The sequence below is a fragment of the Ursus americanus genome, chromosome 14 (assembly GCF_024610735.1).
Source record: "Ursus americanus isolate L20-20 chromosome 14, mUrsAme1.1.p, whole genome shotgun sequence".
NCBI classification, from domain to species: Eukaryota; Metazoa; Chordata; class Mammalia; order Carnivora; family Ursidae; genus Ursus; species Ursus americanus.
The window spans coordinates 50,036,751-50,055,129 of NC_142140.1; the positions used below are offsets into that span (position 1 = coordinate 50,036,751).

Here is an 18,379-nt window from a genome sequence, read left to right on the forward strand (position 1 = left end):
GGGTGAGATGAATCATGAGAGACTATGGACTCCAGGAAACAAACTGAGGGTTTTAGAGGGGAGGGAATGGGTTAGCCCAGTGATGGGTATTAAGGAGGGCACATGTTGCATGGAGCACTGGGTTTTTATGCAAACAATGAATCATGGAACACTACATCAAAAGCTAATGATGTACTGTATGGTGACTAAGATATCATAATAAAAAAATAAAATAAAATAATAATCATGTTTCTGGTCTTGAACAGAAAAAAAAACTAATGAGGTACTGTATGGTGACTAATATAACATAATAAAAGAATTTTAAATAAATAAATAAATAAATAAATAAATAAATAAATAAATAAATAAATAAAATGTCTGTGGTACCCAAAGCAATTTACACATTCAGTGCAATCCCCATCAAAATACCATCAGCAGTTTTCCCAGAGCTAGAACAAACAAACTTAAAATTTGTGTGGAACCAAAAAAGACAGCAAGTAGCCAAAGGAATGTTGAAAAAGAAAACAAAAGCCAGAGGTATCACAATTCTGGACTTCACGTTGCACTGCAAAGTTGTAATCATTAAGACAGTTCGGTATTGGCACAAAAACAGAGACACATAAATCAATGGAATAGAAGAGAGAACACAAAAATGAATCCTCAACTCAATGGTCAACTAATCTTTGACAAAGCAGGAAAGAATATCCAATGGAAAAAGACAGTCTCTTCAACAAGTGGTGTTGGGAAAATTGGACAACCACATGCATTAGAATGAATCTGGACCACTTTCTTACACCATCCCCAAAAATAAACTCAAAATGGATGAAAGACCTAAATGTAAGACAGGAATCCATCAAAATCCTAGAGAACACAGGCAGCAACTTCTTCGACCTCGAGTACAGCAACTTCTTGCAAGACATGTCTCCAAAGGCAAGGGAAACAAAAGCAAAAATGAACTTTGGGATTTCATCAAGTTTAAACTTCTGCACAGCAAAGGAAATAGTCAACAAAACTAAAAGGCAACCCACAGAATGGGAGAAGATATTTGCAAATGACATATCAGATAAAGGGCTAGTATCTAAGATCTCTAAAGAACTTATCAAACTCAACACCCAAAGAATTCAGTCAAGAAATTGGCAGAAGACATGAACAGACATTTCTCCAAAGAAGACATACAAATAGACAACAGACACATAAAAATATGCTCAACATCACTTGACATCGGGAATATCCATATCAAAACCACAGTGAGATACCACCTCACACAGTCAGAATGCCTAAATTTAACAAGTCAGGGAACAGCAGATGTTGACAAGGATACAGAACAAGGAGAAAACTCTTACACTGTTAGAGGGAATGCAAGCTGATACAGCCACTCTGGAAAACAGTCTGGAGGTTCCTCAAGAAGTTACAAATAGAGCTACCCTACAACCCAGAAACTGCACTACTTGGTATTTTCCAAGCAATACAAGCATAGTGATCTGAAGGGGTACCTGAACCAAAATATTTATAGCAGCAATGTCCACAATAGCCAAACTATGGAAAGAGCCCAGATGTCCATCAACAGATGAATGAATAAAGAAGAGGTGGTATATATTTATACAATTTAATATTACTCAGCCATCAAAAAGAATGAAGTCTTGCCATTTGCAACAGCATGGATGGAATTAAGTGTATTATGTTAAGTAAAATGATTCAGTTAAAGATAAATACCATATGAGTTCACTCATACATGGAATTTAAGAAACAAAACAGATGAACATGGGGAAAGGGAAGGGGAAGAAATAAGATGAAAATTGAGAGGGAGGAAAACCATATGAGATGCTGAAATCTAGGAAACCAACTGAGGGTTGCTGGAGGGAGGTGGGTGCGGGGATGTGGTAATTAGATTTTGGGCATTAAGGAGGGCAATTGATGTAATGAGCACTGGGTGTTGTATACAACTGATTAATCACTAAATTCTACCTATGAAACTAAAAGGTAAACAAAGGGGACAAATGCTGGGATCAGCCTCCCAAACCATATCCTAGGGATGCACCCATCAGTTGACCCTAGTGATCCTTCCCACCTGCCCTCCCCAGCCAGGGTTTGCTCCACATCTGCCATGTCCCCACAGACACAGCGTCCCCTAGGACACAGTTGCTACTATACTGCATGTTCCCTTACTTCTGGTTTCCCACCTTACAGATTGTTGTGGACTAAATGTTTGTGATCCTCTACCCAATTCATATGTTGAATCCCAAGCCACCCCCCCATGTGTGGTATTTGCTGATGGGGTCTTTGGAAGATAACTAGAATGAGATGAGAGTGGGGCCCTTAGATGGGATTAGTGCCTTTTTAAGAAGAGACCTGTGAGAGATGCCTGGGTCGTTCAGTCCGTTGAGCATCTGCCCTCGGTTCAGGTCATGATCCAAGGGACCTGAGATCGAGTCTCATGTTGGGCTCCTTGCTCAGAAAGCAGCCTGCTGCACCCCTGCTTGTTCTCATTCTCTCTCTCTCTCTCTCTCTCTCTCTCTTTCTCTCTCTCTCTCTCTCTTTCTCACAGACACACACACACACACACACACACATAAATAAAGAAAATGTTAGAAAAGAAAAAAGAAGAGATACCTGAGAGTTTTTTTTTCACTTTACACTTGAGAGTCAGAAAAGGCCATGGGAGCACACAATGAGAAGGTAGTCAGAAAGAGTGTTGTTTCAGCCCCCCAGTCTATGGTATTTTGTTATGGAGTCTAAGCTAATACACAGGTCCTTGGGATTCCCTGACACGGGAATCAAGTCTGACTTGTTCATTTCCATTTCTTTCAATTTAGCACCATGCCTTTAAGAGTAAGTACTTATCAAATATTTGAAAAATGGTGTGGGATGAAGAGCTCCCCGACCTTCCTAGGACACAGGTCAGCAAACTACAGCCCATGGGCCAAATCTGGCTCACCACCAGTTTTGTACAGCACACAAGGTAAGAATACCCTCCACGTTTTTTAACAGGTGAAAAAATCAAAAGAAGAATGAAATTTCATGTCATGTGGACATTCAATGAAAGTCTGTGTCCAAAAATAAAGTTTTATTAAAACACAGTCATGATCATTCATTATACAGGTTTTCATGCTACAATGGCAGAGTTAAATTGTTGCTATAGATTCTAGCCATGATGGTTAATTTCATATGTGTCAACTTTACTGGGCCACAGGATGCTGGATAGCTGGTTAAACAGGAATTCTGGGTGCATCTGTAAGGGTGTTTCCAGGAGAGATTAGCATGTGAGTTGGATGGGGTTAAAGAGAAGGCCCTTTCCAAGGTGGATGGGCATCATCCAGTCCCTTGAGGGCCTGATAAAATAAAAATTGGAGGAAGATTGAATTAACTCAGCCTGATGGTTTGACTGGAACATCCATCTTTTAGAATCAACACACCTGGTTCTCAGGCCTTCAGACACAGAATGGAATCTACACCATCAGCTCTCAGGCTCTCAGGCCTTCAAACTACACCACTGTCTTCCTGAGTCTCCAGCTTGCAGATAGCAGATTGTGGGACTTAGCTCCATAATCATGTGAGTCCATACCTTATTATAACTTGATTCACAAAAACACGTGTGTGTGTGTGTGTGTGTGTGTGTGTGCGCGTGTGTGTGTGTCCAGTGGTTCTATTTCTCTGGACAACCCTGCCTAAAACACTGGCCCACAAAGTCGAAAACATACATATCATGATCTGAGTTTTCAAACTATCTGTATCATCATGTGAGGATTAAACACGATGGTGTCTGTGAAATGGATTATACTTCAATTGTTCAGCTATAGAGATGTGATTTGTAGGAATCTTTCAGCCTCTGAGTCGACTCTAGCTGCAAAAATCACTTTATTGCCCCCCTGAAATCTCTATGAAGGCAAAACCTGTGTCTCCCTTGGTCTCAGCCTTAGACCTAGTGAGAAATCAATATCTTTGAATGAGTGAATAATTAAACCCACAGAAAGCAGAACAAAGAAATTTCAAAATCCATACTATGGTGTGAACTTTTCCATTCTTATGGATGGTTTTGGTAGGAAAATCTGTTGAGTTGGGTTTTCCTGCTCATAGATGTTCAGCATCTGGAAGAGACTTTGTAGGAAGGAGAGGCTTCCAAAAAAGACGTAACCCAAAGTGACCAAGAAATTGAGCCACATCTGGCCCTTTATATGTTGAAAGTTTTCTGAGCACACTGAAGGACACAGAAAAATTCCAAATTTTGCAGATCTTGAGTGTCAAACATGATTGACTTCTTTCACATTGTGGACATGGTGACATGGTGAATTTTTTGAAACACACACAACAAAGTCTTGTTTATCCTCTCAATGGCTCAGAGAATAACAGTTCCAGTTTTCCATGGGATAAGTGGATATAAGTCAAGATATCTTTTAATTCACCTAGAAAAAATAATATTTAGAAATGTCATAAAAGACTATAGAGAGATAATTCTAAAGATTCCTTTGGGGCATCCCGGTGGCTCAGTCAGTTACACGTCTGACCCTTGGTTTCAGCTCAGGTCATGATGAGAGTTGTGAGATCGAGCTCCATGGGGGGCTCCATGCTAAGCATGGAGTCTGCTTGAGATTCTCTCTCCCTCTCCCTCTGCCCCTCCCACTCATGCTCTCTCTCTCCCTCTAAATTAATAAATAAATATTTTTTAAAAGTTTCCTTTGAAAAAAGAAATAAAAATTTAATGAAGCATTCAATCACAAAATTTCCTTGCCAGGTGAACATGGCAGAGGAAGATCAAAACACCATACTATATCTATATTACATTTGGTGAGACTCTGGTCTTCCCCAGAAGTCCCATCTCCCTACAAATCTTAACCCCCAAGTTACAGAAGATAAAACCAATGAAATATGCTACAGAAGAAAAAAAAGATCTGTCTCTTTCAAGATGTGTGTCCTGATCCTTCTGCTTCAATGTTTGTGAAATGCTGCTTTACATGTAGAGAAATAAAAGAGGGAAGGTGGGAAATTAACACAAGGTTGGAAATGTTACATGTTGTCAATCACCTCAGATGTAAAGGAAAAAACAATTAATTCTCCTTTTTCCCCCTTATCCTTTCCATTTCCATTTCCAATATGAGTTATTTTTTCCTGGGTCTACAGAAAGCTTAGTGTGATTTCTGGTGTTTGAGTTAGGCAACTTCACATGCTTATCTCTACACAATAGGATTATAAAAATTATGCTTTGTGAAATTACTCAGAACTAAATGCAAGAGCATATATTGTGTTTTTCTTGAACGGGGCTTCAAGAAGCCACAGAAGAGATGACAGGATGAGGGGGAGACACTCCTATATCTTCAAACACCAGAGGCACCAAATTTTAGGAGACAGGAGAAAATACGACATTAAAGAATGGATTTGCTTGGTCCTTTGCTCGCAGACAGTAGAAACAGCTGATCAGATGACTTACATTTTAGACCCCTTCCTTGGCTATCTGATGCCATTTTTGTCACAGAAAGTATGTTTCTTCACTGTGCAGATCATCTCAGGGGAGGGGGGTTGATATTTACTCAAACACTATAATACCAGGCAGATTCTGATGGTTCTATAATAAGCAAACCAAAACCATGTAGAGTAGACAGAGTAATGATTCTCCCAAAGGTGCCCAGATTCTCATCTCTGGATCCTGTGAATATGTATTTTGACATGGGAAAAAATGGACTTTCGAAATAAAATTAAGTATCTCAGATGAGAAGTGAGGCAGTATAATGACTAAGGTCCTTTTAAGGGAAAGAGGGAGACAGGAGAGTCAAAGACAGGAAAGGAGATACAACTGGCAATACCAGGGGGGAGAGAGAGAGAACGAGAGAGATTTGAAGATGCCGTACTGCAGGCTTTGAAAGGGAATGGAGCAAGGGGCCAGTATCTAGGGAAAGCAGGAAGACTCTAGGTGCTGGAAAATGTGAGAAATCAAAAACTCTCCTAGAGGTTCCAGAAGGAACTCAGCTCTGCTCACCCCTTGATTTTACTCCCATAAGATCATTTGAACCTTTGAACTTCTAGAGCTATAAGATATATGTTTGTGCTTTTTTTAAAGATGTGCTTATTTGTTTTTTTATTATGTTCAGTTAGCCAGCATATAGTATATCATTAGTTTTTGATGTAGTGTCCAATGATTCATCAGTTGCACGTAATCATGGGAAACAGTATGGAGGTTCCACAAGATATTGAAAATAGAGCTACCCTACCACCCAGCAATTGCACTACTAGGTATTTATCCCAAAGATACAGATGTAGTGAAAAGGGAGGCACATCACCCCAAAGTTCATAGCAGCAATGGTTTACTTATTTTTTTGAGAGAGAGAGAGTGTGTGTGCAGTGGGGGAGGGGAGGGAGAGAGAATCTCAAGCAGACTTGACACTGAGCATGGAGCCCACTGCAGGGCTGGATCTCAGGACGCTGAGATCATGACCTGAGCTGAAATCAAGAGTCAGATGCTTAACGAACTGAGCCACCAAAAGACCCCTAATGATTGTGTGGTTTCTAGCAATAAGTCTGTGATAACTTGTTACAACAGAACAAGGAAACTAATACAACTGAAGTATATATGTGGAAACATCATTTTCTGGGATTCTGGAGTGAGGGAAGCTCAGATCCTATTCAGGGACTCCTAGGTTCTAGCTCCAAGGGATGAGGATATGGCCTTGCTGAGGCTGAGCTAACTAAAGAACATGGAGGTTAAGTACTGTGAGCATTCCCGAAACAGAAAGGTAGAGACTGTTTGTTACATTCTTCCTGATAAAGTGCAAGCCCCAAGTGGGATGGGGCTGTGACACAGCCAGAATGGAACATCTTCGATCTGTGGGGCCCTCCCCTTGTGTGATGGCCTCAGCTGTACTGAGGGATGTTACATTAGCTCCTGCTTGGTTACATTCCCCATCCTTGGCTGAATCAACGTTTACAATGTGTGTGGGAAATGTTCAGCCCCCTCCCACCAATGCATGAGCCACCCGAAAACCTACACATGGAAGCAAGTAATTAGTTCCGATTGAGTAAATTTAAGAAAACTGTCTCCTGTAGGGAAAAGAAAAGGAGACAACGGAAGATTTACGATGTTTAGCAATTTGACCCAGTTCACATACAAGCGCTTGAGAGAGGTGGTGTTTCGTTCCAGACTTGTTTCAGTCTGGGAACTAAGATCTACGTGATGCTCATGGATCATAAGGAGATAGTTGGGTCTTAATAAGTAGACGTGATGGTCAATAAAAAACAATGGGGCAGAGAATTACCTTGATATTCCCAAGAGAAAGTGGCATCATAAACTAATCAGTTCTTTCATCTACTGTTTTCATAAATTCACTCATTCATTTATTCATTCACTTGTTTGCGCACTAGACAATTATCGAGCATGTGGAAAGATGCAAAGAGATTGGTGAGCAAGACAGTTCCTGCACCTTCTGCAGCTGCAGTTTGTTCATTTAACTTAATCAGTCGTGCAGCAATTAGGTACTGAGCATTTCTATGTGCCCGACCCTGTGTGAAATGCTGGGGGATACCTGAGATGGAAAAACCAACCTGGCACCTGTCAGGGATGAAATCCAGAGGGAACACAGACACTAATGAAACAGTGAAAACCAAGAGTAAAGGACTCTTACAAATGCTCTGCAGGAAAGGCACAAGGGTATCAGAAGTAAAAACAAGAGAATCTGACCTGATCTAAGAAGGAAGAGAAGGTTTCTTGGAGGAATGGGCGCATGAACTGAGATCTGAAGGTTTACCTCGTTTTGAGTCATGGAAAACAAAAGAGTGTTTCAAGGAGAAGGAGTAGAGGGAGTATGTTGAATTCTTTGTTCCAAAGAGACACAGTGAATTTTAAAAATTGAAAGAAATCTGAGGAGGCCAAAATAATGGTGAGTTTATGGTACATGAAGCTGGAGAAGTAAGCAGAAGACAACCCAAGCAAATACTCATTGATTTTAGGATTGGGGGTTTGATCCTACATGTAATGAGTTTAACAAAGGAGTGACTTTATTTTATTTCTGTTTTGAAAAGGTCCCTCTGACTTGTGTATAAAGGATGCACAAGAAGCTGATAAGAGTAGAAAGCAGTGGTCAGGTAGGATCCAGCAGTGGCTCAACCAAGCAAAAATGGCATCCTGCTAAGGAGGGGTGATGAAGATTAAGCCAGCAGGAAATACTGTGGACATATTGAGAAGATAAAAACAACAAGGACTGGATAGTGGGTAGGCTGTGGTGGGAAATAAAATCATTGTTGAGCGTAACTTTTATGATCCAGATTAGTGCCAGAGGATGATCGAGTACCATCAACAGAGAAAAAGACATCATGGGAAAGGTCATGGGAAAGGATAAATTGGGGTAGAGATTGCAACTCTTCTGCTGAAAGGCTGAGCTAACGATGTCTTCAAGATATGAGAAATAAGAAGCCAGAAATAGTCATCTAGATCTCAGAGATCAGAGCAAGAGAAACATACATGGCCATCGTTTGTGTCTACTGATCCATTGGATAGAGCTATAAAGGGAACAAAGAGAGAATGGAAGAATGACATAGAAGGGTGTGTGAGTAGAATCTAGACAGAATAAGGATGGAGTGTTTCATGAGAAAGGATGAATAGTCAGAAGTTGCTGAGAAAACTTTTAGGGACAGGGAGATCATTGTAGGTCCAAGAGATGTTTGTTTGGGTGGCACGATGTGGGAAAGAAACCATATTTGGAAGGGTTGAGGGAGGAGGGAGTAAGTTTAAGGCAAGGAAATGGAGACAGAAAGTCAACTCTTGCCTGGTAGTAACAGAGGGGCAAGTAATCCATGTTTTTAAGATAGAGGAGAACCAACCATTTTTCCAGGACTATGGGAAGAATATTGTTGAGACGGTGCTAGAGGGAAGGGAAGAGAGAGAGGAAGAATGCGTGAACAATAATTTAAAGATAATTGATAAGGTATAAAGGATGGGATCCAAAGAGCAGATGGAAGCACTCTTGCTAGAGGAACAAAGAAATTGCATCAATGATCTGGAATGTGGACAGGATGCATGCTGATGTTTGGTTGGTCTGGCCAATGGCATAGAGCTCACAAAGTGTCATCATGATGACTCTGATTTTCTCTGTGAAATAGGTGGTGAGAACATTTGCTGAGAAAGGAGGGAAACACAGAAGATTCAGTGGCAGAACCAGTGCTAGTGGAGTTTTGGTGAATGGGGTAGTGCAGGAGGACTTCCTGGCAGCAGAGTAGGCTCCTTTAGATGGGAAGGGAGACTCAGGGGAGTCTTTAACAGAAAATGGAAGAGATGAGAAACCATAGGTGAAGAACTCAGTTCAGTCTAAACCAGTAAGTGTTGGTTCTGGATAACCATCCCCATGAATTTTCCCACGCCATACTGCTTTCCCTTCTTGGTTTTGCAGTGGGTAGAGTGCTGAAAATACCAGGCATCCTTATCAGAAAGTCCAAAAGGCCAGCTAATACTTCTGTTTAATTTATAAATATGTACATCCACTTCCCCCATGATTGCCTTTCTGGGGCTTGCTGCTCAGTGACTTTGAGTTATGGGTGGGTATAGAGAAAAAGGAGAGGACAACGTGGCCTGAGTGGAATGTGCATTGACACTTCCAATCACTGATTCCTGTTTACTTAGTTAGCCATGCCTGCCACATAGCAGGTGTTTCATGAGTGTTGATGTGTAAGAGTTAAGATGAACACAGTTCCCTAAGGAGAAAAATATATTCTTAAACAAACCTTTTTAAAAAGACAGTTGTAATAATTAAAGATTATTGAGAAGGCATGAATGATAGGATCCAAAGAGCAAGTGGAAGGAAGCATCATCTTCATAGACGAGTCCAAATGTTAAGAATTAATTAATAGCTAAATTATTAACATTAAAGAAATAGGTAAAGAGTCAAAAAGCAAACCAAGTGATAAAAAAAAAAGCAAACCAAGTGTGAGCCACCCTGGGGCATCATCTGCTGCACACTAAAGTTGTTCAGCATGATAAGCATATGGTACTCAAGTGATCACTTAGTGAAGTGCTCCGAGAGCACTGCCTGATCTTACCATGCTCGGTTGGGAGGCATCAGACATGACCTTGCTGGACAGCGTGTATTTCTCAGACTCGGCTCTTGTTTTCCTGATCGCTTTGAACCATTTCCCATATTGCTCCCGTACCTGCAGAGGAAATGTATGTTCTGGATCAGCTCACTGAGAGGAGTGAGGACAGGAAGGGCCCTGGGTGGGAGTTAGGCAGTGGTACCTGCTGGCTGAGGAGGCAGTACACCAGGAAGAGGAAGACGCCCTGCAGGCTGTTGACGATGGTGAAGAGGTAAGCCATGACGAGGGCAGCTGGGCCCACCTGCAGGACGCCCAGGCACCACGTGCAGCCCAGGATGAAGAGCTGAGCTGTGGCTTTAAATGTCAGCATCCTGGGTGGGAGGAGAAAGGAGGCTCATGACGCACCCGGGGCAACACAATGACAACCATTCTCCTCTCTACCCTATGGATTCTCCTTCCTTCCCCTGTTGGTGATGAGTTCTCAGACTGAATTGTGATCAGCTTAGATCTTTACTGTCTGTGAGCCTCTAAAAAAAATGTCATGCTAAATGAAATGAGTCAAGCAGAGAAAGAAAATTATCATATGGTTTCACTCATTTGTGGAACATAAGGAATAGCAGGGAGATCAGTAGGAGACGGAAGGGAAGAATGAAGGAGGGTTAACAAAAGGGCGAATGAACCACAAGACACTATGGACTCCAGAAAACAGTCTGTGGGTTTTAGAGGGGAGGGGGTGGGGGACTGGGATAGGCTGGTGATGAGTATTAAGGAGGCCATGTATTGCATGGAGCACTGGGTGTTATACGCAATGAATCGTGGAACACTACATCAAAAACCAATGATGTACTGTATGGTGACTAACCGTATGGTGATAACATAATAAAAGATTTAAATATATATATATTATATGTATATATATTTATATATATACACATATATATTATATCAAAGAAAAAATGCCACGAGGGACCAGGGTGGAATTTTGATTCAGATTGAGAAGGATAGGGATACTTCATAATGAAGTTTCAAAAAAATTTATGACATCCATGGAGATCCTGAATTTCATTCATCCAAAACTACTGAGGAGCCATTTTGCATCAGGCTCTGTGCTGGGACCTGGGCATTAAAAAATAACAAAGGCAAGATTTCTATTTTCTTTGGGTTTTGTTTTGTTGTTTTTTTGTTTGTCTTTGTTTGTTTGTTTGTTTGTTTTAGAATCTGTCTTTATTTTTTTGTTTAAATTCAACTAGCCAAGGAAGATTTCTATTTTCATTTGGAAAGGATAATAATAGGAACATGGGGGGAGTCAAAAGATGGCAGAGGAGTAGGGGACCCCTTTTTCAGCCGGTCCCCTGAGTCGAGCTGGATAGGTACCAGACCAGCCTGAACATCCACAGAATCAGCCTGAGACGCAGGAAGATACATCTGGATCTCTACAACTGAACATCTCCAGCGCTGAGTATTGAGGTACAAAGCGGGGAGCCGTGAGACCACGCACAGATATCGGAAGATAAACGGAAGGCGGAGGGAGCCGCCCCATTCGGGCGCCGGGAAGCGGAAGCCACCTGCACAGGGGAGCGGGCGGACTCACGGATGGCACCCGCAAGAGAGCAGACTGAGACCGGTGAGCCGGGAGCGCGCGCCACCAGGCATCTTGTGGAACACCGGAATCCCGGTGTGCTCACAGGATCCAGACTGAGACCGGGAGCTCCGGGAGCCCACGGGGGTGGCTGGCAGTGTTAGAAACACAAAGGACAGAGACGCGCTGGCCCTGGAAGTGAGGGCAGGGACGCTGGGTGTGGGGCGCACATCCCAGGACGCTGCACGGTTGAGCAGCACCAACAGAAACAGAGTTAAAGTGGCCAGAACATCAGTGGAGAACGGGCCGCAATCCCTCTGTTCTGTGACAATTCAGCCTCTGCTGCTCTGACTCTCAGAAGAGGCATAGCAGACCGCCAGGGAAAGCCGCCAGAAAACAAAAGCCTGGAAATACTGGCTCACAGTGTGCCCATCCCCATCCCCCCTCGCAGGGGACAAGGAGACTCTACCCAAATAGGGTTGCCTGAGTATCGGCGCGGCAGGCCCCTCCCCCAGAAGGCAGGCTGAAAAATCAAGAAGCCTACATCCCTAAGACCCCTATAAAACAAGTGCACACTGCATGGGTCCCAGTCAATAATTTGGGCTCTGGACAACCCCACAACCTCTCCTCATCAGAATGACGAGAAGGAGAAATCCCCCCAGCAAAGAAAAGACAATGAGTCTGTGGCCTCTGCCACAGAACTGATGGATATGGATATAACCAAATTATCAGAAATGGAGTTCAGAGTAACAATGGTCAAGATGATGTGTAGACTTGAAAAAATATTAACGAAAATACTAACAAGGATATAGAATCTCTAAGGGTGGAAATGAGAGCGAATCTGGCAGAAATTAAAAATGCTATGAATCAAATGCAGTCAAAACTAGATGCTCTGACAGCCAGGGTGAATGAGGCAGAAGAACGAATTAGTGAATTGGAGCATGGGATGGTAGAAGAGAAAGCTAAAACAGAAACTTGGCTCAAAAAAATCCAATCTCAAGAATGTAGGTTACGGGAGATTACTGACTCAATGAAATGTTCCAATGTCAGAATCATCGGCATCCCCGAGGGGGTGAAGAAAGAGAGAGGTCTAGAAGAGATATTTGAACAAATTATACCTGAAAACTTCCTTAATCTAGCAAAGGAAACAAGCATTCATGTCCAAAAGGTAGAGAGGACCCCTCCCAAGGTCAACCATGAAAAACCTATGTCAGGTCACATCATAGTGCACTTCGCAAATATTAGATCCAAGCATACAGTATTGAAAGTGGCCAGGGCAAAGAAATTTCTCACATACAGGGGCAAAAATATCAGAATTACATCAGACCTTTCTACACAGACCTGGAATGAGAGCAAGGGTTGGCAGGATATTTTCAAAGCTCTATCCAAGAAAAACATGGAGCCAAGGATACTTTATACAGCAAGGCTGTCATTCAGAACTGATGGAAAGATAAGGACCTTCCAGGATCGCCAGACACTGACCAAATTTGTAACCCCAAAACCAGCCCTACAGGAGATATTAAGGGGGGTTCTATAAAAGTAAAAAGGACCCAAGAGTGATACAGAACAGAAAGTCACAATCTATAGAAACAAAGACTTTACAGGCAACATGACAACATTAAAATCATCTCTCTCAATAATCACTCTCAATCTGAACGGCCTCAATGCTCCCATAAAACGCCACAGGGTTGCAGATTGGGTAAAAAGACATGACCCGGGGTGACTGGGTGGCACAGCGGTCAAGCGTCTGCCTTCGGCTCAGGGCGTGATCCCGGTGTTATGGCTCTGATGAGCCTGCTTCTTCCTCTCCCACTCCCCCTGCTTGTGTTCCCTCTATGAGCCTGCTTCTTCCTCTCCCACTCCCCCTGCTTGTGTTCCCTCTCTCGCTGGCTGTCTCTATCTCTGTCAAATAAATAAATAAATAAAGTATTTAAAAAAAAAAAAAGCATGACCCAACCATTTGCTGTCTACAAGAGACTCATCTTGAAACTAAAGATATATCCAGACTGAAAGTGAAGGGATGGAAAACCATTTTTCATGCCAATGGGCCTCAAAAGAAAGCTGGGGTAGCAATTCTCATATCAGACAGATTGAATTTTAAACTAAGGACTGTAGTTAGAGATACAGAAGGGCACTATATTATTCTTAACGGATGTATCTAACAAGTGGATATGAGAATTATAAATATCTATGCCCCCAAGAGGAGAGCAGCAAGATACACAAGCCAACTCTTAACCAGACTAAAGAGACATATAGATAAAAATACGTTAATAGTAGGGGGCCTCAACACTCCACTATCAGCAATAGACAGATCACCTAAGAAGAAAACGAACAAAGAAACAAGAGCTTTGAATGACATACTGGACCAAATGGACCTCATAGATATATAGAGAACACTACAGCCCAGAACAACAGATTACTCACTCTTTTTGAATGCACATGGAACGTTCTCCAGAATAGACCATATACTGGGTCACAAAACAGGTCTCAACCGATACCAAAAGAATGAAATTATTCCCTGCATGTTCTCAGACCACAATGCTTTGAAATTGGAACTCAACCACAAGGAAAAATTTGGAAGAAACTCAAACACGTGGAAACTAAGAACCGTCCTGCTCAAGAATGATTCGGTAAACCAGGAAATTAAAAATCAATTTAAAAAACTTATGGAGACCAACAAGAAAGAAGACAAAATGGTCCAAAACCTATGGGACACTGCAAAGGCAGTCCTAAAGGGAAAATACATAGCCATCCAAGCCTCACTCAAAAGAATAAAAAAACCTAAAATGCAGTTTTTATACTCTCACCTCAAGAAGCTGGAGCTGGAACAGAAGAACAGGCCTAACCCATGCACGAGGAAGCAGTTGATCAAGATTAGAGCAGAGATCAATGAATTAGAAACCAGGAACACAGTAGAGCAGATCAACAGAACTAGAAGCTTGTTCTTTGAAAGAATAAATAAGATCGATAACCCACTGGCTAGACTTGTTCAAAAGAATAGAGAAAGGACCCAAATTAATAAAATTATGAATGAAAGAGGAGAGATCAAGACGAACACCAATGAAATAGGAAGGATCACTAGAAACTTTTATTTTTTTTTAATAATGATTTTTTATTATATTATGTTAGTCACCATACAGTACATCCCCGGTTTTCGATGTAAGGCTCGATGATTCATTAGTTGTGTATAACACCCAGTGCACCATGCAATATGTGCCCTCCTTACTACCCATCACCGGTCTATCCCATTCCCCCACCCCCCTCCCCTCTGAGGCCCTCAGTTTGTTTCTCAGAGTCCATAGTCTCTCATGTTTCATTCCCCCTTCTGATTACCCCCCCTTTCTTTATCCCTTTCTTCCCCTACTGATCATTCTAGTTCTTATGTTCCATAGATGAGAGAAATCATATGATAGTTGTCTTTCTCTGCTTGACTTATTTCACTAAGCATTATCTCCTCCAGTGCCGTCCATGTTGTAGCAAATGTTGAGAACTCATTCTTTCTGATTGCTGAGTAATATTCCATTGTATATATGGACCACAACTTCTTAATCCAGTCATCTGTTGCAGGGCATCTCGGCTCCTTCCACGATTTAGCTATTGTGGACATTGCTGCTATGAATATTCGGGTGCATATGGCCCTTCTCTTCACTACGTCTGTATCGTTGGGGTAAACACCCAGTAGCGCAATGGCTGGATCATAGGGTAGCTCAATTTTTAACTTTTTAAGGGACCTCCACACTGTTTTCCAGAGTGGCTGTACCAACTTGCATTCCCACCAACAATGTAGGAGGGATCCCCTTTCTCCACATCCTCTCCAACAATTGTTGCACTAGAAACTTTTATTGACAGCTTTATGCCAATAAATTAAACAACCTAGAAGAAATGGATGCCTTCCTGGAAACGTGTAAACTACCAAGACTGAAACAGGAAGAAATTAATTTTTTAAACAGACCGATCAATTATGAAGAGATTGAAGCAGTGATCAAAAACCTCCCGAGAAACAAGACTCCAAGGCCTGATGGATTCCCCAGGGAATTCTACAAAACATTCAAAGAAGAAATAATACCTATTCTCTTGAAGCTGTTTCAAAAAACAGAAACAGAAGGAAAACTACCAAACTCATTCTATAGGGCCAGTATTAACTTGATCCCCAAACCAGGCAAAGACCTCATCAACAAGGAGAATTACAGACTGATATCCCTGATGAATATGGACGCCAAAATTCTCAACAAGATCCTAGCTAATAGGATCCAACAGTACATAAAAGGATTATCCATCATGACCAAGTGGGATTCATCCCTGGGACACAAGGGTGGTTCAACATTCGCAAATCGATCAGTGTGATAGAGTATATCTACAAGAAAAAAGCCAAAAAATCATATGAGCCACTCAATAGATGCAGAAAAAGCATTTGACAAAATACAGCATCCTTTCCTGATTAAAACCCTTCAGAGTGTAGGGATAGAGGGTACATTCCTCAATCATAAAAACCATCTATGAAAAGCCTACAGCAAATATCATTCTCAATGGGGAAAAGCTGGAAGCCTTTCCGTTAAGATCAGGAACATGACAAGGATGCCCACTCTCACCATTATTATTCAACATACTACTAGAAGTCCTTGCAACAGCATTCAGACAACGAAAAGGGATAAAATGTATCCAAATCGGCAAAGAAGAAGTCAAACTGTCTCTCTTCGCAGATAACATGATACTCTATATGGAAAACCCAAAAGAATCCACTCCCAAACTACTAGAAGTTATAGAGCAATTCAGTAATGTAACAGAATACAAAATCAATGCTCAGAAATCAGTTGCATTTCTATACATGAATAATGAGACTGAAGAAAGAGAAATTAGGGAATCCATACCCTTTACAATAGCAACAAAAACCATACATTACCTTGGAATTAACTTAACCAGAGATGTAAAGGATCTATATTCTAGAAACTATAAATCACTTTTGAAAGACATTGAAGAAGACACAAAAAGATGGAAAAATATCCCATGCTCATGGACCGGAAGAATTAACATAGTTAAAATGTCATGCTACCCAGAACAATCTACACTTTCAATGCTATCCCGATCAAAATACCAAAGACATTTTTCAAAGAACTGGAACAAACAGCCCTTAAATTTGTGTGGAACCAGAAAAGGTGACGAATTGCCATGGAAGTGTTGAAAAGGAAAAACAAAACTGAGGGCATCACGTTGCCGGATTTCAAGCTGTACTACAAAGCTGTGATCACAAAGACAGCATGGTACTGGCACAAAAGCAGACACATAGACCAATGGAATGGAATAGAGAACCCAGAAATGGACCCTCGGCTCTTTGGGCAACTACTTTTTGACAAAGAAGGAAAAAACATCCAGTGGAAAAAAGACAGTCTCTTCAATAAATGGTGCTGGGAAAATTGGTCAGCTACATGCAAAAGAATGAAACTTGACCACTCTTTCACACCACACACAAAGATAAACTCCAAATGGATGAAAGACCTTGATGTGAGACAGGAATCCATCAAAATCCTAGAGGAGAACATAGGCAGCAACATCTACGACATCGGCCACAGCAACCTTTTTCATGACACATCTCCAAAGGCAAGAGAAACAAAAGATAAAATGAACTTGTGGGACATCATCATACAAAAGCTTCTGCACAGCCAAGGAAACAGTCAGAAAAACTAAGAAGCAGCCCACGGAATGGGAGAAGATATTTGCAAATGACACTACAGATAAAAGACTGGTATCCAAGATCTAAAAAGAACTTCTTAAACTCAATATGCAAGAAACAAATAAACAAATCATAAAATGGGCAGAAGATATGAACAGACACTTTTCCAATGAAGACATACAAATGGCTAACAGACACATGAAAAAATGTTCAAAATCATTAGCCATCAGGGAAATTCAAATCAAAACCACACTGAGATACCACCTTACGCCAGTTAGAATGGCAAAAATAGACAAGGCAAAAAACAACAATTGTTGGAGAGAATGTGCAAAAAGGGGATCCCTCCTACATTGTTGGTGGGAATGCAAGTTGGTGCAGCCACTCTGGAAAACAGTGTGGAGGTCCCTTAAAAAGTTAAAAATTGAGCTACCCTTTGATCCAGCCATTGCACTACTGGGTATTTACTCCAAAGATACAGACGTAGTGAAGAGAAGGGCCACATGCACCCCAATGTTCATAGCAGCAATGTCCACAATAGCTAAATCGTGGAAGGAGTTGAGATGCCCTTCAACAGATGACTGGATTAAGAAGTTGTGGTCCAGTAGTGAAGAGAAGGGCCATATGCACCCTAATATTCATAGCAGCATTGTCCACAATAGCCAAAGCATGGAAGGAACCGAGATGCCCTTCAACAGATGACTGGATTAAGAAGCTGTGGTCCATATATACAATGAAATATTACTCAGCTATCAGAAAGAACGAATTCTCAACATTTGCTACAACATGGACGGCACTGGAGGAGATAATGCTAAGTGAAATAAGTCAAGCAGAGAAAGACAATTATCATACGATTTCTCTCATCTATGGAACATAAGAACTAGGAATGTCAGTAGGGGAAGAAAGGGATAAAGAAAGGGGAGGTAATCAGAAGGGGGAATGAAACATGAGAGACTATGGACTCTGAGAAACAAACTGAGGGCCTCAGAGGGGAGGGTGGTGGGGGAATGGGATAGACTGGTGATGGGTAGTAAGGAGGGCACATATTGCATGGTGCACTGGGTATTATACGCAACTAATGAATCATCGAACTTTACATCAAAAAACAGGGATGTACTGTATGGTGACTAACATAATATAATAAAAAA

At 41.5% G+C, this 18,379-nt stretch overlaps 1 protein-coding gene across 1 annotated transcript in view; it reads right to left on the reverse strand.

The window, feature by feature from the left end:
- Positions 1 to 3,022: 3,022 nt before the first annotated feature.
- The window catches only part of ADGRE2 (adhesion G protein-coupled receptor E2), a 40,230-nt gene continuing 24,873 nt past the window's right edge, over positions 3,023 to 18,379 (reverse strand). The window contains exons 18-20 of the mRNA XM_045811964.2: positions 10,190 to 10,358; positions 9,994 to 10,104; positions 3,023 to 4,379 (exon numbers count right to left, since the gene is read on the reverse strand). Of these exons, the coding sequence (XP_045667920.2) occupies positions 4,371 to 4,379; positions 9,994 to 10,104; positions 10,190 to 10,358 (289 nt within the window). The 3' untranslated portion in view covers positions 3,023 to 4,370. The remainder of the gene's footprint in view (positions 4,380 to 9,993; positions 10,105 to 10,189; positions 10,359 to 18,379) is intronic.